The 19,883-nt window shown below is 57.1% G+C and overlaps 1 protein-coding gene across 3 annotated transcripts in view; it reads right to left on the bottom strand.

Moving 5' to 3' along the window:
• PEPD (peptidase D) overlaps nucleotides 1-13,892 on the bottom strand; it is a 111,235-nt gene extending 97,343 nt beyond the window's left edge. For 2 of the 3 annotated variants that reach the window (XM_025854325.2, XM_073885423.1), the window contains exons 1-3: nucleotides 13,825-13,892; nucleotides 5,895-6,078; nucleotides 3,751-3,878 (exon numbers count right to left, since the gene is read on the bottom strand). In XM_025854325.2, coding sequence (XP_025710110.1) covers nucleotides 3,751-3,878; nucleotides 5,895-6,078; nucleotides 13,825-13,841 — 329 coding nt within the window. In that variant the 5' untranslated portion in view covers nucleotides 13,842-13,892. Of the gene's footprint in view, nucleotides 1-3,750; nucleotides 3,879-5,894; nucleotides 6,079-13,538; nucleotides 13,689-13,824 lie in introns of those variants that run through there. The other variant, XM_073885422.1, reaches the window with a different exon arrangement.
• Between the last annotated feature and the right edge of the window lie 5,991 nt (nucleotides 13,893-19,883).

The following is a 19,883-nucleotide window of genomic DNA, read 5'->3' as shown; positions in this document are numbered from 1 at the left end:
AGATGGACTTTCAAAAGCCATCAGATAGAGACGCAAAAGGAAGATGAGGAGCTGAAGGTCAAATGTTCAGTCTGGTGGGTTTTGATTGCAAAGGCCAGGTAATCCCAACAGCCTCGCTCCCAAGCCCTGTTAATCACGAGAGTGTCTGGAAACAGCCACACGCAATCAGATCTGGCCACTCCCCAACTTCAGCCCCAGACAACCAACCCCTTCGCCACTGTCCCGCTGTAACTGAGCCTTCTCTCCCAAAGGCTCGGGACATGGGGCCCAGGAGAGGACACATGGGGGCAGAGGAAGGTAAAGGTCTGCCTGGCTGGCCACACTGGGGAGCCAGGTCTGCAGGAGATAAGGGTCTAGCTCTCTGCTGTGGGGCCGGAAGGAACTGACCTGCTCATTCTGGCCTGCCCAGCATGGAGCCTTTCCAACAGGGAGAACCACACTGCAGACCCATCTCTACACTCAAAGGTCACACAAGCCTCTATGTCCCCACCAGATAATCAGCTGGCTCAGCAAAGCAGGGCCAGACTAAAGGAGAACTTTTTTTTATAAAGATTGATTGATTGATTGATTGATTGATTGATTTTAGAGAGAAAGAGAGAGAGTATGTATGTGCACGAGCAGGGGGAGGGGGAGAGGGAGAGAAAGAATCTCAAGCAGACTGCCTGGTGAGCATGGAGCCTGACTCAGGGTTCAATCTTACAACCTTGAGATCATGACCTGAACCAAAACTAGGAGTCAGATGCTCAACCGACTGAGCCACCCAGACACCCCTAAAGGAGAACTTTTAACAGCAGCCCTGAAAACGAGCCATGGCCAAAGCACAGAATATTATTCCTGTATTACTGAGGATTACACTTCAGAATAGCCAACTGCTAACAGCTGTTCCCTGACCAATCAAGTCCTGGGTTTTAAACCCTCCAGGCAAGTGCCATTTGGCTCCCCAGATGGTGGCTGTGGGGAAACATGATGAGATTTGCTCAGATTTTCCCACTGGATGGTGGAGTCCCCAAGGCAGGGACAGGCCTCTCCGCCCACAGCCCTGGAGGATGTCCACCCTCCAGGACAGGCACTCCCCGACTTGATGCAAGACAAAGCAGGAGACAGAAAGTCCAGTGAGGCCCTGCTCAGACCCTCCCCTAGCCCCCCATCCACGCCCACATCTCACGGTGGAGCCCTTCCGCCCTCAGGACTGGCACTCTCAGAGCCAGCAGGCAGGGTCCCGGGGCAGCTCAGAGGGCAGCCAGGTCAAAATCATGGGCACTGCCCAGGCACTGGGGCCCCAGCTATTTCTGAGACGTGCCACTAGCAGGTAGGGCGGAGGCCACAGCTCTGTGATCATCTCACGTGCAGGAAGGGTTCTGGAAGAATCCTCTTACCAAGACCAGACCTACATTCTCACCAGGAAACTCCTCAGCACAGCTGTACCAGTTACCAGGGCTTTGTAGCAAACCATACTGACATTTTTCATGTTCACGGACTCTGAAGGTCCGGGCTTGGGACAGAGGCCAGAGAGGACAGCGTATCTCTGCTCCACGAGGTCTGGGACCTCAGCAGGAGGACTCAAAGGCTGGGGTTTGGAGTCACCCACTCTGGCAGGTGGTCTGGCTGTCAGCCAGAGCCCCCCTACCCCCGCTCCCGTCCATGAGGTCCCCTGACACGGGCGAGTGTGGGCTTCCTTGCAGCACGGCAGCAGGGTTCAAGGGCAGGTGTCCCATGAGCAAGAACCAGGAGTCTAGCCACAGGATGACCCTGCCACCTTCACACATCAAGGCAGTCACCAGGTCTCGACCTGGAGGAGCCCACCTCTCCAACGGGAATGGCCACAAATATTCCTGGGGCCACTTCTGGACATCACAAGCCGCCTGTCCCTGGCATCTTTACCACCGCATTTCATTGTCACAAAAGGTAGCCATCTGCACAGTGCCCATCTCCATGACAACAGCCCCGGTGGTGCCTCATGAGCAGCCTTGTCACCGTCCCACAGATAAGGAATCAGAGGTCCCGATAGTGACAAGACCTGCTCTGTGAAGACGCCATGCCCCGCCATCCAGCCAGCTTCCAGCAAGACTGACCCGCACGACCTGCACAGGCCACGCCACCACCCGGAAGCTGTGCCTCTTTAAAGCAGGGCAGTCATAAGGATTAGACCAGGAATATGCTAAAGGCCGACTATCAGGGCTACAAGGGAATGGGGAGGCAAGAGTTGGGTGAGGCAGAACCACCTCCCCATGAGCACCCACGTCTTCAGGCCTGGCCCTGCTGATCTAGCAGGAGGAGGGGTCCTGGAAGAACGGACGGAGGAGGCCTCCCCCAGGCCAAACTGGAGGCCAGTGTCTCTGCAGGTAAAAGACACTGTGGCAAAGCAGGCAGGGAGGTCCAGAGGACAGAGCAAGACATCTACTGTGGCCGGCTCCCCTTCTGCAGCCCCCTTCTCCCCCCCTCCTAGGGCTGGGCGGCGTGGAGCTCTGGGGGCTCTCACTGGGCCTGGCTCACCTTGCCCAATGCACCACCCCGTCCCTCGGGAAAAAGGCAGCACAACCTTCCCGTGTTCACCCTAACCCAGGCTTGGAGGCCAATGGGAACCTGCTCATTACAGCAGGGACCTGTTTAGGCCATCTGCCCCAGAGGCCTCTGAGAGGGCCAGGACCTAGGTGCCCAGCCATGCCCTCCAAAGGCCAACTGGATCGGGCACGCCTGCTTCCCACCCTCCCTCCCCAGGGCCAAGCGGGAAAGCACGCTGCCAGGGAAGCCCGGCGAACTTCTCTTCTGCTGTCAGTTCTGCTTCAAGCTGTCTTCACGGGCCAGGAGGCCTCAAAGCAGAACTGTTACCAACTTGTGAGCCTGAACCCCTTCCCCAGGATGACAGAAGTCTCCAACAAAGGAGGAACCGGAGTTTGCACTGAAGGGCTGGTGGGGGAGGCCCTGTCCCGGCCCTCTGCACAGAGCCACAGGTCAGCCAGCCCACCTGGTAATGAGCCTTCGGGGACACCAGGCAGCAAGGGCTGCAATTCAGACATTAGCCCAGAGGCTAATTCTCCAGGCAGAAATGACACGCTGAAGGTGATGAGCACTTAGCGGGATGCCCTGAGTGCCTTGAGCACCCATGCTTAAGTATGGCTTCTGCCTCAGTACCTCGGAGAGGCAGGATGGCTCCCACGGGGGGTAGACACGGCCAAGGACCCTGGCACTGGAAGGTGCCGCAGACGATGGGGAGGAGGCCTCCGAACATAGCCCAGGCCCCAGTACCACACTCCTCACACAGCACAAGCCTAGAGCCCCCGCCGGGCCTCATAGGTGAGCCGACTGAGGCAGGGCCTCCCTCAGAGCCAGAGACAGGCACACAGCAGCACCCAGCAATGCCCCGTGAGGGGTGGGCCTCAGAGAAGGGTCCAGAGCCAACCCCCACGACACCCAAGTTTGGGGCCACCTCCCACTGATGCCTCGCACAAGTGATGGCCCACTGGGGCCAAAGCCTCCAGCATTTTAACAAAGCTGGGAATCCAGAATTTCAAGATTAATAAATAGTACCTCCACACAGACATGACCGTAGTCTGTGGCCATGGCTCTGACACTCCTTCCCAACCAAGGAGACAAGGCTCCAGCCCCGAGCAGGCTGTCAATGGACCCAACCACTGACACCACCCCAACCCCACTGCTCCTTCCCTCCTTGCCACTGCAAGCCAGGCCCTGCCCCCCACCCCGAGCCCAGTGGGCAGCAGGCCCAGTCACAGGGCCCCGGTAGCTCCTTACTTTCCCATCCAGGTGGCATAGCTCGCAGGAAGCCTGGGCACAAACAGGGTGGACTTCCCGGTGCCAACCTCAATCGTGCCGTAGCAGCCTGGGTCGGTGACGCCGAATGCCCAGTGAAAGAAAGACTCCTGGGATGGAAACAAGGACCTTGGTCACCAGGTCAGCAGGACAAAAACGTGAGGCCCAAGGAGATAGGTGGGGTGTCAGACCGAGCTCCCCAGAGAGTCTGCTCAGACCCCCCCCGGCTCTCGGAGCCTGCCCCCAGCTGCACATAGTTCCCCACCTGTGCACTCTGCCCCCCACCTTGCCAGCAGCAGGCTGCCCAGCACCCCTTTCCGGGATTTGGCACGGGGCAGCCCAGCTGGCTCCTCCCACCCTGCTCTGGGCCTCCTCTGAGGATGCACGGTCCATGCATGTGCCCGAGCCCCCCCCCCCGCCACTACCCCCTCTCTGGCCACACCCCTTAGCCGCTGGCCGGGCACCCCAGGGCACACTAGGACACGGGTGCTCACATGCACCACAGGCCCGGCACAGCCCTACCTGCGCCTCTCTGCTGCCCCCATGCCCAAAGGTGGGCAAGATGCCACCCTGACTTAGACACCCAGGCCAGACATCTGCATGGAAATGGATTTCTCCATTTAGGACTTACTTCCTTCTCCCACCTCCTGGGCAGCTGATGACTTCAGTGTTTAGCAATAAACACTGAGCTCAAATAATGTTATAAAGGTATGAAGTGGAGGAGGATCTCTTCTAAAATTAACCTTGCATAACAGCAGAAAGGGAGCCAAAGGCTGAATTTAGGAGATCGGTTTTTAAACCATAGAATACGCAAACCTCAAGAAGCATCGAGACTAGTCAGAGAAAACGAGACCTCCACGTCTCTAGGAACCAGGGGACTGCAGGCTTGCAGCTGCAAGAACGTGACACAGGGACAGTTTCCAGCAGGAGCCACTTTCAGCAAAAACAGTGCAATTGCTCTCAGCAGCTGACAGCCCGTCTGTGTCCTGTGGGGGGGGGACACAGCCCAGCTGGGGAGGCCACGTCTGGCCGCCCCTCCACACTCAGTTCTCCTTCACGTTTCCCTGCTTCCTCCTGGCCCGGATGCCAGATGGCCGTGTCCCCAAGGCTCTGCCTGCCCCCAGGGAGGTTCTAGAGTTCCCAAGGTGTCAGGCACCAGCTCTGGGAACAGCAGGGAGGAGAAGAGAACAGTATCCTTAGAGTCCAGAGAAGGGCTTCTAATTAATCCAGCTCCCCCTCTGGCAAGTTGGTTCCTCTCTGAGGCTCAGTTTTATCATCTGTAAAGTGAGTGCAAAGCTGGGATCGATGAGAGTGGGGCCAGCTCAGGGCCTCTCCAGCTTTCTGGGTGAGCCCCTCTATTGAGGGTCCTTGCTCCTGCTCCTGGAAACTGGGTGATGCCAGTGATTCTCAGCCACACCACATCCAGGCTGGCTTCCTGCTGCTAGGCCACCCTCTGCCACACAGGATCCCAGAACCTCAATGCGTCCCTAGTCTACTTCCCAGACCAGGACACCGAAGCCCAGGGAGGGTCACCGAGTCAGCAATGGCCAAGCCGGGATGAATGTGTGGGCCTCCCACTCCTGCCCAGCACCCTATTCCCATGCCTTCTCTCCAGTCCTTGGCAGCCCGTATCTTCCCTGTGCAGGCAGAATCTGGCCCCCAGAAGTCAGGCCTCCCCATCTGCACCTCTGCCCAGCTCACCCCCTTATCACTCACTCCTGTGGACACACACCCCCTCCCCAGCCTGGAACACCCACTCCCACCTGTACTTGTCAGAATTTGCCCTGGCCTTCAGGGCCCACGCCAAATACCAAATATCGCCTCTTCCATGAAGCCTTCCTGCCTGCGTGCTCCCCTAGGAATGTCATTTTTCTGTATGCTGACCTAAGAGCTGAGACTGGCTGGCATCAGCTCTGCCCCCATCCACAGCAAGGAGGGCTCTACCCCTCCAGAGTCGGGGCTCTGTGGGTGCCCAGGCCTCGGCCCGCCCTCTGAGACCTCTTCCAGGGCCCCTTGGGGGTAAAGCTCCCCAAGGCCCACCAGGCCTGATGCCAGGGGAGGGCAGGTGGCCCACCGGAGGCCTGGTGCCCAGTTGAAGGCGCAGGAAGGCAGCAGGGCAGGCTCACCTGGCGGAAGAGGACGCCGGTGTCAGTGCAGTAGCGCTGGGTGTCGTCCCCCCCCTGCAGCAGCACGACACTGCCAGCCTGCATGGCCGGGTTCTTGCGCAGCCGCTCACACAGGCGCTGTCTGTTCAGAGCGAAGAGCGCCAGGGGCACCTTCAGGGTCTCATTCCCCAGCCAGAACGAAGGTCTGTAAAGACAGAAGCACACGTCGCCACCTGGGCTTCTGTTAGCACCACGGAGCCCAACCACCACCTGCGGCCTGAGGTCACTAGAGGGCCGAGCCTGCTGGGGGACCCAGAAACAGCCCCTCCCTGGGCTGCCGAGGACCACGGGGCACCCCACCCTGCCCTGCTGTCCCTGAGCCCTGGACCTGGAGTGGGGATGAGGGAAAGCTGCATCTGCTTCACCAGCCCCTGGAGGGAAAGCCTGCAATGGTTTGCAGACGCACTCAATGCCTACCCTCAAGGAGCTTACCATCCACACGAGAAGGGTCTATGATCTGGCCCAGACAACACTGCATTGCTGCCCTCGTGGCTGCATGATGTATTCTCTGCAAGTCACAGACCCAGCAGCGCAGGCTGGGGCACCCACCTGTCCCCAGTGCACATACACAGGACACCCAGTACCAGGGCCCGAAGCGGGTCTGTGCCGAGGGGACCAGGGTGAGATGGACGGGGCAGTGGCAGCCTTCGGGTGCTGTCCTGGAGGACAGATGTCACAGGAGAGCAGGCAGGTGTCTCTCCCCACCACACTCCCATTTACGCTGAGAAAACAGCTTACCCTCCCAGCACCCACTCCCCAAAGCCCACCTGCCTCTGGACCCTGCAACCCATGTCTATTCCCAGGTTGCTCCAGCACCACGTTTCCCTCCCAGGATCACTCTTCGCATCCAAGGTACAGGAACCTCACCCTCATAATAGATAAAAACACTTCCCTTGACTGCCACTCACCTCCAGCAGTTGCTTTCTCTCTCCCCTTTGAAGGAAATAATCTCTGCAGAGTCACTCAAGCTCCCTGTTCTAGTGTCCCAGTAGCCCATGCTCTCCTCAATCCCCACCCTGGGCCTCGGCCCACCCCTCCCTGCACTGTAGCCCCTGCCAGGCCACAGTGACCCCCACTCTCAATCAGCACTGGCTTCCCAGTCCTTACCCAGCCTCCGGGCACTCAGGACCCTGGGGACCACTATTTCCACCGCCCCCAACCATGCTCAGGCTCCCTCTCTCCTTAGCTCCTCCTCCAGCTGGGGAACCCCCATCTCCCACCTGGACAACCACAGGGAACTCTCCAGGCTCTCTTTGGTCCCAGCTTCCCCCACAGCCTCTTCTGCACCCACCCAGAAGGACCCTTTGCAATGCAAATCTGAGCAGGCCCTCCCCTGCCCACCCTGCCTCAGCTATCAAGTGCACTTGGAGGAGAGCTACCAGGCACTGGGGGGATCCAACCCCCACTTTGCCTGCAGGAGCATCCCAGCTCTTCTCCAAACACCAAGAACACTCCACGGGTGCCCGGATGGCTCGTGTTCTCTCACTGTATCTAGGCCTCTGCAGAAATGGCCACTCTTCCCAGAAGCTTACCAGTACTCCGTCCAAACCTTATCCCCTATTCTTTTCACTCCTCTCTAGAGCACACGGCACTGCGTAACATCATTTATTTACCTGATCCTGGTCTCCCCAGGTAAAATGTAATCTCTAGGAGGGCAGGGACCTCGCCTCCTTCCTGAATGAAGGACTCAGTGGAGGATGGAGGTCAAGTTCCAGGAAGCGTGCTGGGGGCCAGGCCCAGGGGGTGGAGGAGGAGTCAGGCAGGGCCCTGTGGTGTGTGCCTGAGGGAGGCCCTGCAGGCTCTCCAGCCAGGGGGCAGCAGGTGCGCAGGCAGGCCCGGGAGGGCAGGCACGGCCCAGAGCTGGTTCAAGAGAGAGGGCTCTGCCAGGGACCGCATGAGAGCCGGGCAGATGGCACCTCCCACATTCACCTGGCCATAGGCTCCTCAGAGGCAGGGACACGCAAGCAGGTGACACCTCTGGCACATCTCAGGACGGTCTTCCCTGGCCTTCCTTTAAACTTTAAACTTGCCTGGCCCTCTACTTAGCACTTGTACCTTCCAGATCCACTCTCCCTGTTCTGCACGCCCCCCTCCCAGGACTTCAATAAGGCTCCAGGTGGATTTAGCCACTGGGAAGCAGGGCAGGAGACCAGAGGGTGGAGGGAGGACAGAGAATCCATTCCCTGCTCCCTCCCTGGTGGAACCTAGAACCTGCTGGCTGGGGGTCCCTCCCCTCAGGGCCACAGCTCCCAGGCCTCCCTTCTCCCAGCACCACCTTTGCTGGCTCCCGGCCAGCTTCCTGCCTCTTCTCTCCCAGGTCCCCTGAACCTGCCCACAGCGCTGTACACTGACCCTGCATTGAACTCTCCTCAGCCCTTCGAGTGAGGCTCTGCCAGGTCCCTGGCTGAAGTGACACAAGCACCTTCTAACGTAAATGCAGCCTGTGTTTACTGGTGCTCACTGGAGGAGCTGCCTCCACGCACAAGAACGTAAATCCCATAGGCACAGATCTGTGTCTGCCCTGGTCACTGCTGCCCCAGTGCCTAGCACCCTGCTTGGCACATGGCAAGTACTCAATAAATATGTGCTGAGTGAACAACTGTCACAATGTGGGGTCACCCGCACAGCTGTGCAGACCAGAAATTGCCACATCAGCTCCAGTGCGGCAGGAAGCAGAACCCTGGAGCCCAGCCTTGCCAGAAAGGGTGGAGGGGTCATGCACACCCCACATATGTCCACAGGATGAGAACACCCCGGTCCCTGGGCATGGCCTGCCGCCCACCCTCCCAGAGCAGCTGGACAGGGGCCAGGACTTCCTTGAGGCCGGGCCATTTTTCTGCTATGCTCAGCCACAAGGATCAAAGGGCAGAGGCGGCAGCTCGTAAACATGCCTGCATCCCAGCTGGCCGTGTGGTCAGGAACTGAAAGTGTAGCCACCAGCATCCCCGCGGCCCCCCACACTCTTTCCCCTCCCTCAGCAAAGCCCGTGGAGCAGGTGGCCCAGAGGAGAACCTTGTCTCTGCACATTCCCCAGGGGTGGAGAGGGGCCACCACCGAGGCACCACGGCAGGTGGCACTGGCCAAAGGTGCCAGACGCATGCAGACTCCATAGCACAACTGGCTAGAAGTGCCCGATTCCAAGCACCCACCCCCTAGCCCTGCCCACCTCGTCCCCCACCACTCCTCACCCCTCTCCCTAGCCCTCTCTCCTTCAACACACCAGACACCAGCTCCCCCTGGCCTGCCACCATACCCCCACCAGGAAGGCTCTCAGAAGGGCTGGGCTTCCTCTTGTCCAGAACCTTCTGAGAGGCCTCCATGCCTCGGGGCACCTGGACTGGGACCTTCTGGCCCAAGGGCCAGGAAGCCCAGGTCAAGACAGGAAACTTGCTAAGAATCCTCTCTGGGAGTGTCAGCTGCTACCGTGAAGAAAATCTGCAATACTGCCTGGGTCCCGGTGGGGCTCGGCCACAACAGAGAAGGGCAGGCCAGGCGGGCCGATGAACTGCAGCCACTGCTTACGGCAGGGCACCCCCAGAATCAAGGTTCATAGATAAACGCGCCTTTTGATTTCTCCTGGTGTAAACCAAACCCCGTGAGAGAAGATTGGGCCCAGAGCCAGAGCAGGTGACTTCCTGCAAGCTCGGCAAAAGCAGCACCAATAAAACACCTCTACCTGCTTCCCACTGGCGCTATCGCTGGCATCCCGAATTTAGAAGGCAAAAGCCAGGTCATCCCCAAGTGCCGGCATAAATAAGGCAATGGTCGAGGAAAACAGCAGGGGCCAGCGGACTGGCCCTGGGGCACCAGAGACCCAGAGCACAAGCTCCAGCCCCAACGGGCTAGCCCGGCCCGGCCAACCATGACCGGGAGTGGGGCTGGCCTCAGGGAAAGTGTGATGCTGCTGCCCCCGCAACCCATTCCTGTCCCCCCAGACCAATGCTGAGCACCTCCTCCTCGCCTCGTGGCCATGTGCAGAACTCGCACCCAAGGCTCGTGGGGATTCGCACACAGAACTGAGGGACTCCATCTACTTGGATGTGAAAAAATGGTATCTTTATGGGCTTTAACCTCTCATCCCAATTCGCCTTTTCTTCAATTATTAATGTCAGCAACTAACCACAGCAGTATCAGCAACATACGAATCTGTCAGCAACAAGCACAGGCATTTTCCTATCACATTACTGACGTCATGGCAACTCAAAATGTCACTCTTGTTCACCACTGCTTCAAAATTAAGGTGGTTATTGGGCCTGCTGCTTTTATTACTTAATGGGTTAATAAAGAAGCATCTATTACTATATTGTAAATTAACATTTTGATAACTATATTTTAATACAATTGGTTTTCCCTGTAATCCTCTGTGTTCCATTTTATGCATTTAAAAACATCACGCTGAGAAGGGGGCACAGGACTCACCGATACACATGGGGTCCATGGCACAGACAAGGACAAGGTCCCTGCACTACAATGCGATGCCGCTTCTAGATGGGGCCACGCTGCTAAGCTCCTGGCAAGAGCCAGCCAAGGACCTCCTGCTTCCTCACCCTCAGGCTCCAGGTTGGGCTGGGCACCGAGCCCACTTGCTGGCCGTCAGCAAGGGCAACCCACTCACCCCGGCTGGAAGGGCCGGGGGGGTAAGCACACACAGAGATGGAGAGAAAGAGAGCTATGTGGAGTCAGGACCAAGCCTGGAAAAGGGACACTCAGCAGCCGGCCCGCCTCCCACAGACCCACCCTTACCCACCCACCGGGGTCAGCCTGACTCCTCTCACCCAGGAGCACAGGGTTCACGTCAGGGTGCAGACAGGCTTTGATCCTGAACTTAATTCCTCAGGTTACTTTTCTCCCGAAACGCTGATTCTGGCATGACCCATGATTCAACAGGTTCACACCCAGGGCAGCCCATCTGCACTTCCTTGCTGGCAAAGGCTCTCTGGACAGCAGCTCCCTGGGAGCCACTCAATTAAAAAAATTAAAGGAGTTTCTTCATCCTACGCAGAATTGTGTCCCCCTCCCCGCCCACATCTCCTTTCCTCAAACACTGAGAGCCTCCTTGCAAAGCAGGACAGCACACTGGGCTAATTTAGAGTAAATCCCCCTTTTCTTCCTTAGGCACCACGTCACCCAGCACCAACCACAGGGTGGCCACATGGCCTGGAGGTACAAACTTAACTGGTCCCTGGGCTCCAAGGTCCCAGCAGAGGCAGGAAGGGAAGCAACCTCTCAACCACAATTGGCAGGTGTGCTGACATGGAAAAGCATCCTCTCAGTGGGAAAAAAACTGGGATTCTCTGGGGTTCTGAGCAGGAAGCTTGTATCGGAAGTCAGGAAGGCAGGCGGTCAGGAAAGGTTTCTAGGAGGAGGAATCGTCATCTCAGGTGGGCCTGCAAGTATGTGCAAAGTTACACCAGAGGCCAAGGGCACTCCAGGGCCAGCGGGTGAGTGGGCACAGCAAAGAAGGGAACGGGGAAAAGCCACGTGGCAGGTCTGGCTACAGTGGGTAAGTCTCAACTCTGACCATGGAAAGTTCAGGCATGGCTCAAAATGAAGGTAGGGGTCCCTCCCACCAAGTGCCTTGGGATGAGGGGGAGAGGAGTCAGGGAGGACTTTAGAGCAGACCCTCTGGGGGCTATGGGACCCTCTGTCTCATACTTGGAAGTTCCTGCCCAAGCTGGCAGGACAAGAGCAGGATCAACCCTGAAACCCTCCCCAGGGGAGCTTCTCATTGCATCTGGACTTTCCAGTTGAATCTGAGATACTAGTTGAGGACTCCCATTGCTCCCCAAATCACACGGAGCACACTCCAGTCACCTGAGACTTTCACAGCCTCCCCTGGCCCAGGCTCTGGTAGGACTCTACAGGCAACCAAATCCGACTCCCAGGGGAGGTCACGGCCATGACTTGATGGCATAGTGCCTCATCATGCCTGACAACTCTGATCTATCCCCCTGTGTGCAGATGGGCACAGAGATTTGTTGGAAACACACTTAAAACCTCCTCCCCTTAAGAAAGCTGCCAGGGTTTGACCTCAGATTCAAAGTGTCCAGCAGGGCAGCCCCATACTAGTTGGGACGGCTCTTGCCAAGGAGGCCCTGTCAAGCTCTGGAAGCTACCTGCACTTCCAATAGTGCACCTCTCCAAGAATTCTGTCATTCTGTGTTTCCCCCTCCTTGCCTCCCCCCATGGCCCAGAGGATCAGTTTTGCCAGAAGAGCCCTCCGTCCAGGATTTGGCCAGTTCCAGGCTCACCCCCATCCAAACAAGGAGCCTGGCTCCTCTGTGCCTTCAGGAGAGCAGGAGGACAGCATGGAGCCCTGAACCCAAATGCAGCCCCTAGAATTCCCTATGACCACCTGGCCAGCCCAGATATAAAGACAACAGACCTGCATCTGGGCACTGGCCTACAGCTACTGCTCACTCTGCTCTTTCAGACAGGCTCAGAGGGTCGGTTCAAGGATCTGACCCCAGGTTCCTTAACACTCATCTGGGACTTCATACGCACAGTTCTCTGCCTGAGGGGCACCCAAGGACTGGCACACATGTCATCCAGGGACTGAAGCCCACCCACACTTTCCCCTGAGCTTAGAACCCATGCCCCTCCATGGCACACACCCAGACCAGAGGCAGAGAGGACACAGGCAGAGTGCCATGTGTCCATCTGCCCCAGTGGCCTGTGAGCCACTAAGGGTAGGCCCTGTACTGTCCCTGGAATACAGCAGGTGCCCACTGTTTGATTTGTATGTCCTAGGCTCTCTCAACCTTGGGGGCCACTTGAGCAGCCATCTTCTGTTGCCATTCTCCCCACCTCCCCAAAAGTGAGCCCACTGGTTCCACCATTCTGATCTCAGTTCCCAGCCTGGCATCTGGGGCAGTGCCCCCTCTCTACCACTTCCCCTCCTAGCCCCCAGCACCACCAGACCCATATGCCATACCCATCATTGGGCCTCCCCTTGAACGCACACACAACCCTCATCTAAAGAGCACATCTGATTAGATTAAAACCCATAGATGGCTCCAGTCGCTCATGACAAAGTCTGGAGAAGCCAATGGGACACCACGCCTTCCAGCACAAGGATGCACCCCACCCTCCCCCATCCCCAGCACAGTCTTAACTCTCAACCTTTGTCACTCACCCTTTGCTCAGATGTCCCCTCCTCTTGGACACTCTCCCCAACACTTTGGTGAACCCATCTGTCCACACTTCCTGCTATCAGAACCCTTCACCCATTCTTTCATGCAGCAGAATTCAGGAAGTGCCTACTGTGTGCAAAGCACTTACCAGTGAGGCCCAGGAGTGAACAAGAGAAAGCCCCTGACCTTACATTCCAAATGAGAAAACAAGAAACAAGTGAAATAAGTGTACAATAAAGTTTATCAGAGGGTGTAAAGGACTGCAAAACGTAGGATAGGTACTGTGGGAAAGCGTCCCTGAGGTGATGTTCGGGCCCTGAAGGAAGCGGGGACGTGCCCAGTTGGGGAAGGGGTTCGGAGCCCTTCTCAGACACCACCTCCTCCCGGGAGCGCTCCACCCCCGCACCCGGCAACGCCGTGCGCCCAACTGAGGGGCGTGGCCGCGGACGCGCCTGCAGACCCGAGCCCCCACCTCGGCCACACGGCGGAGTCGCCACGCGCGCGGGTGGGGCCTGAGCGCCAAGGTGGCCCCGAGGACCACCGGGCAGCGGAGAGGGGAGCTCAGCTGCCCCAGACTCGGAGCGCGGCGCCAGCCGCCCGAGGCTCCGACGCCCGCCAACGCGCGACGAAGCGCGCTGCCCGCGGCCACACAGCACGACCAGCGGGGCCGCGGCCCGGCGGCGGGGACTATCAGCCTGGAGGCCCAGGCCCCCTCTCCGCGCCGCCGGCCAATGGCCAGGGACGGGAGAAGCACTCACCCGGTGGCCGCCGCCATGTTCACCCAGCAGCAGTGTCACGTGAAGTGAGGCACACGCTGAGCCGGGCAGAGTCCCACTGCGGGGCGGGGGCGGGGGCGGGGCCGACGCCCTTGCCCCGCCCCCTCCGGCGTCCAGCGCCGCGAGACCTGAAGGAGCCGAGCGGGGGGCGCGGGGGGGGGGGGGGGGGGGAACCCCCCCCCCCGCGGGCAAGGGGGGGGGCGGGGGGGGGGGGCAGAGGCCTTTCCAGAGTAAAGGAGTGTCCCCAGGCAGTGGACACCTCGTCTCAGCCCCACCCCACCCCTGGGGGAGGACACCCCGGGAGAGAGAGCCTTTGACCCAATCTAGGGGCGGGGCAGAGGTGACCCCAGTAGCTGACGAAGGGAAATGACTTGAGCAAAGGCGAGGGCTGTTGGAGTAACCAAAAAGTTCAGTGTCCAAGAAAGGGGGTGTGGCAGTGAGAGGTAAGACCTCAGAGGTAAGCAAGGGTCAGATCCTGCAGGGCTTCCGGTATATGAGGCTGGGAAGTTAGGTCTGGTAGGACCTTTCCAAGCTCCCTCAACTGCAGGATGGAGGAGGACCCGGAGGCAGGGGGGGCCAGTGAGGAGGGCTGGGGAGAAGGGCACACATGGAGGGCACAGTTCAGGAGGGAGAATCTACCAGAAGGTATCCCGTTTTGCTCTGCTGGGCACTGCTGTTGGGTGCAGGGTCCTGCAAAAAGAGTTGGAGGAAGGAGTATCGGGGAGGGAGATTGGGAAGCAGATGTTCCAAGGGAGCAACCTAAGCTGCAGGTGTTTTAGAATAACAGTAATACGGACAACTACTGGCAACAGGTACAGAGCACTTACTGTGACCCTGTCCTTTGCAAATGTTAACTCATCAAATCCTCACAACAGCTCTGTGCAGCAGGCTCTGCCCTTAAGGCCATTTTACAGATGGGGAAACTGAGGCCTAGAGAAGTAGGTAACTCGCCTGAGCTCACACAGGAGCCAAGTTTATGCAGTCACACCCCTGACTAGTTACCCATGCTGGCTCTGTAAAGGAAAGGAACCCAGGGCTGGGGGTGGGGGCGCCCCTGGGATCCTGGGCCACATGAAGGTGTGCAGATGTGCGAGGACAGGAGGTAGGGCCCAGCACATGCTCATGGGGATCCTGACCCCAGTCCCCAGCTATCTCAAAGCTGGAGGTAATTTCTGGTTGAAGGGCTTGGGTTTGGGGATACCTCTTGTTTCTTTGTCAAAGACAAGGATGTGGGTCACCATGGCCAGGCTGGGGGACACCAGAGGTGATGAGATGGAGAAACAGCTGTGATGTATTCCCACAACGCTGGGAAGAGAGCCAACCCCTTAAACAGGGGGAGGAACCAAGCCAGACCGTAAGCAGAGTGGGTGACACAGCATGGCCACTTTGAATCCCAGCACCATCCCTGGTTTCCTCATCTGTCCGGTGAGACCTAATGGTACCACCTCATGGAGCTGCTGTAGGGTGTCATGAGCAAACATCCTGGCACCTTTAGCCAGTGGCACAGCCAAAAGAGGTCAAGGCACAAGGAGGAAGGTGGCACCTCCAAACAGCCCTTTGCCCCTCCCTGACCCAGTTACGGTGGAGAAGAGTTGATGGAAGAGGGGGTCCCCATCCTTGCTCCCCCTTCCCACTACACATATAGCAGCTCTCAGAGGTCTCGGTCTTCCAGGTAGGACTCCCCCAGAGAGGGTCATCAGGCTCCTTGCCAGTTTCCAGGGAGGAGAGCAGAGGTACAAGGCTCTATACCATCTGACCCTGGGCCCCCAAGAACATGCCCCCCCCAATAAGCAGTTGCTCTACCTTCAGCTAAAGAAACTCAATTCCCTAAAAAAGAGACACTTTGTAAAAATAACGAAGGGTGAGCAGAATGAGCTTTCCATGTTCCTTTGCGGAAGGAAAACCTGCCCCTGAGCTAATTAGAGCCCCTCCACCATTTCTTTTTTTTTTTTTTTAAAGATTTATTTATTTATTTATTTGAGAGAGAGAGAATGAGAGAGATAGCACGAGAGGGCAGAGGGTCAGAGGGAGAAGCAGACTCCCTGCCAAGCAGGGAGCCCGATGTGGGACTCAATCCCGGGACTCCAGGATCATGACCTGAGCTGAAGGCAGTCGCTTAACCAACTGAGCCACCCAGGCTCCCTCCATCATTTCTTTTGACATAAAATATGTCAGAATTAAGCCAACTGCCAGTTCAGAGTGTTTATTAATATGAAAAATAAGTAATTATCCTAAACATCCACAAAATAAAAGAGGGAGGGCACCTACTAACTCAGTGGAGCTCCCTGGTATGTGAGCAATAATAGAGAGGCCCTGTCCTTGACTCTTGTGCACCCAGGCCCATCTGGACCGAGGGCCTGCCCTGCCGGTGTTATGAGAGCCTGGCACAGAGGGCTGCCTGCCACCACTCACCCCACCCCATCAGAGGCTCTGGCAGGGCCGGGCCCCACCCCCACCGCCACCCCCACTCTTCCTCATCAGAAGCTGGGGCTCCCGGAGAAGCAGCCCTGGGAGTGGGAGAAGATTGCATAGTTACTCATGCAGGGCAGATCCGGACGCTGTTGGGAGCCAGGAGGCAATTGGAGAAAGATTGATTTTAGAGAGTTGGAGCAGGAGTGTGTAAATCAGCGACGGAGAGCACCAGGCAGCACGCTCAGGCCTTAAGCGATGTCACCTTCGAGGTCACGGGCCTTTGGCTGAAACAGTCTGCCATCGTTGTGACCTACAAGGGGAGGTGTTTGTGCTCCGCCAGCCCAGCAGCCGGAGCATCGTAACTCTCCCAAAGTGCCCTGCCCCAGCCAGACGCCCACAAGAAACTTCGTCCCGGGAAGCCTCCTCGTTGGAGCTCCTGTGGCTCCTTTTGTCCCAGAGACACTGTCCTCCCACGTTCCTCCACTCTGCCCACCCCCCACAACCTAGCCATATGTTCTTGCAGCCCCATGGACACTGCTGACAGTGGGCTGCCTGAGATGGCAGCCCCAGAAGTGGCCACCAGCCAGATTGACACAAGGGCCACCCTTGGGGCCTCATAGAGGTGTCCCCTGGAAAAGTCGTGACATGGGCTTCATCCATCTTCAGCCACATACTGAGGACACTGGTCTGCAGGAAGGCTCCATGGGACCACACTGGAGGTGGCCTAGACATGGCCTCTGCCCTTGGGTACCAAGCTGTCACCCTTGGTGCCACTCCAAGATTGACGTTGTGGGGGGTCAGGGCCCAGACCCTGTGCTGGCGGTCCGGGGGCAGAGGAGGAAGAAGAGCCCACCATCAGGGGGAACAGGGGTACGGGCTGCTGTTTTGTCCTGTGATCCGTGGGGACTTACTGATTCTGGGCAGGAAAGCAGTGGGGGCCGAGCCCACATCTGGGGCTGGAGCTCCGGAGGGTCAGAGGACAGAACTGGAAAGAGCCAGCAAGAGATTCTGCACCTGCCCCATGGGAACACCAGCTTCAGGGTGTGCAGCGTGTGACATGGGGTGTCATTTGGGGTTTTTGTGATTGTCTTGCTTTTGATGAGAACAGAAGACTGGGCTCAGGAAGCCAGCACCAAACGACTGAACAGAACGAATAGAGGGGCTGGGAGTATGTGGATGTGAAAGGGGGTGGAGTGGCACGTTCCTACCCCACCTCTCCTGGAGTGGGGGGAAGGAAGGAGCATGATGGAAAGGGGAAAGCCCAGGAAGCCGCCTCTCCATCACGGCTCTGGCAGGTCCCAGCCTTCAGCCTCTGCAATGTCAGCAAGGATAGCCACAGCTCTCCCATTCCTGAGGCCAGTGTGGCCGCCCCCCTCCATTGCCCCCCCAAGAGCCCCCCCACCTCGCTCCTCCTGCCCTTCTTCCCCTTCCTGCAGAAAAGAGGTGGCAGCTAAGGGGCCCTCCCTCAAAGGCCGTCAGCATCTCAGATGAAGTGGTCCCTGCTGAGTGCTTTGCCAGGGTCTACGAGGCAATTCAAGATGAGAAATGGCATGGTGGCTTCGGGAAGGCAAATCATTCTAACAGCACCTGAAAAACATCGACGGAAACAAGCTCTTTGTGTGTGTGTGAAAATGGGGGATATATTGTTTTTCACTGTTTGGAAGACTGTTTTCTCATCTTGAAATCACAAGCTGTTTTCTTCCAGAGAGACTTATAAATACATCCAATTATCGACATTCAATATAGGAAATAAAGTTCTGAAATGGTTGTCTTCCGCACATGCGGAGTGGGCTGGCCAGGTTGCGCCGGTGATAATGACTTTTATTTCTTGCGAATCGTATCCGTGCAGAGTGGCTGGTCCCTCCACCTTTTATCGTTTTCACCTTTATTACATTTCCCCTGTTGTGCTGGGCTATTCATTGGTGTAACTTTATTACCACTTTCAAGATCTTGATAAAAATGAGTGAGAGTCCTAATTTCAAGAGTATGAGTGCCAAGTCCCAGAGCAGGGGGATTTGGTCATGTGGCTTAATGTCCTGGGAGCATCTGAAGTCTCCCTGGCAGGGGGATGGTTCTCCCTCGGCCCAGCTCCAAGTTCTGAACTTTGGCCCTTCCTGCTGACATCCATAACTGCCCCTCTCCCAGGTTCCAGTCAGGGTGACATTTGAGGGACATCTTTGGCCCTTCATGAAATCACCCACAGACTGTGTCCCCAGAGGCCATGTAACCTATGCATGTCACCAGTAACACTCCGGTCACCTGTGACTCTGCTTCTCTTGACCTCACACCTGTCAACCCTTCCTCCCTCAGTACTTTGTCCCCTTCCTGCTTCTGCCTTCCTGAGGGCCTTTGTCACCACTCCCCCATGTGACTGCCAAGGCTCCCCAGCTGCCTGCCTGCCTTCAGTCACTCCCTATTCAAAGTCCCCGTGCTCATCAGGATTCTTTGCAGCAAACAGCCCCTGAGTCTATCTCAAGCAGAAGAGAAATGTGTTGGAAGGATGTCAGGCAGCACATCTGAAGGAGAAGCAGGCTCAGGAAACAGGAGCTAGGTGAGTGGGTAGCCCAAAGCACAACCAGGCCACACCACACAATGCTGCCCAGAATACTTGCCACCACCTCTGCCCTTGGGCATAATCTTGGACACAGCATCCTGGCTTCACTCCCCCCACCGCCAATGGCCAAAGCCCTTGGCAGGCAGTGCAGCCCATTGCAAAGCCCAAACCTCATGCCCACACTCTGGCTATCTTGCCCCTTTCCACTTTGGGGCAAGGACAGGAGGGGAGGGTTGGCTACCTGGCATCTCACTGAGTCCCGTTCTTCAAACAGGCGGGGGTTAAGACGCTGGTACATATATACAAAGCCCCATGACACACAGTGATGGATCAGCTTGGGGTACTAGCAACACCTCCCACCCCAAATAAAACCATGAAAAGTCCAACTTGGACAAACTAGTCCTGAATATTGTGAGCAAAAATCTAGAATGCAATTATTTCCATTTCAGGACAAGTATGAGTTTCTTGCTTCGTGGTTTTTATTTTCAGTTTACACGGGAAGGTATGTAATTTTCATTCCCTTGGCTCTAAAGATCTTGCGTGGTCCTGCCTGTGTATCACTGACAAATAAATATTCCCTAAGCACAAAGTGGCCCCTTAGAAATCACATCATGGGGAAAGAAGTGCCTGGGTTTCAAAGTCAGAAGCCTAGGGGCGCCTGGGTGGCTCAGTCAGTTAAGCATCTGCCTTCGGCTCGGGTCATGATCCCGGGGTCCTGGGATCAAGCCCCGCATCGGCCTCCCTGCTCAGTGGGGAGTCTGCTTCTCCCTCTGCTCCTCCCCCCTGCTTGTGCACGCTCTCTCTCTCAAATGAATAAATAAAATATTTTTAAAAAAAAAGTCAGAAGCCCGGTCCTCTGACTTCTCCGATCCTCACTTTACCCATTTGGGGAGGGAGACAAGAGGCCTCTCTTCGCCTCGCTGTGGGGCAGTTCCAAGGGTGAAATGAGGTCTTGGGAGGCACTGTATATACAAATGTGGCAGTAGTCCCTTTTGTCATGATGATACTTCTTCTTAGAGAACATTTACACAGTGGTTAAGAATGTGGATGTAGAAAGCTATATCCCATTCCTGGT

The sequence above is a fragment of the Callorhinus ursinus genome, unplaced genomic scaffold (assembly GCF_003265705.2).
Source record: "Callorhinus ursinus isolate GAN/ISIS: 27379988/994484 unplaced genomic scaffold, GSC_fseal_2.0 scaffold61, whole genome shotgun sequence".
Classification (NCBI taxonomy): Eukaryota; Metazoa; Chordata; class Mammalia; order Carnivora; family Otariidae; genus Callorhinus; species Callorhinus ursinus.
The sequence above is the reverse complement of the archived record's forward strand: the minus strand, read 5'-3'. Positions and strand labels throughout refer to the sequence as shown.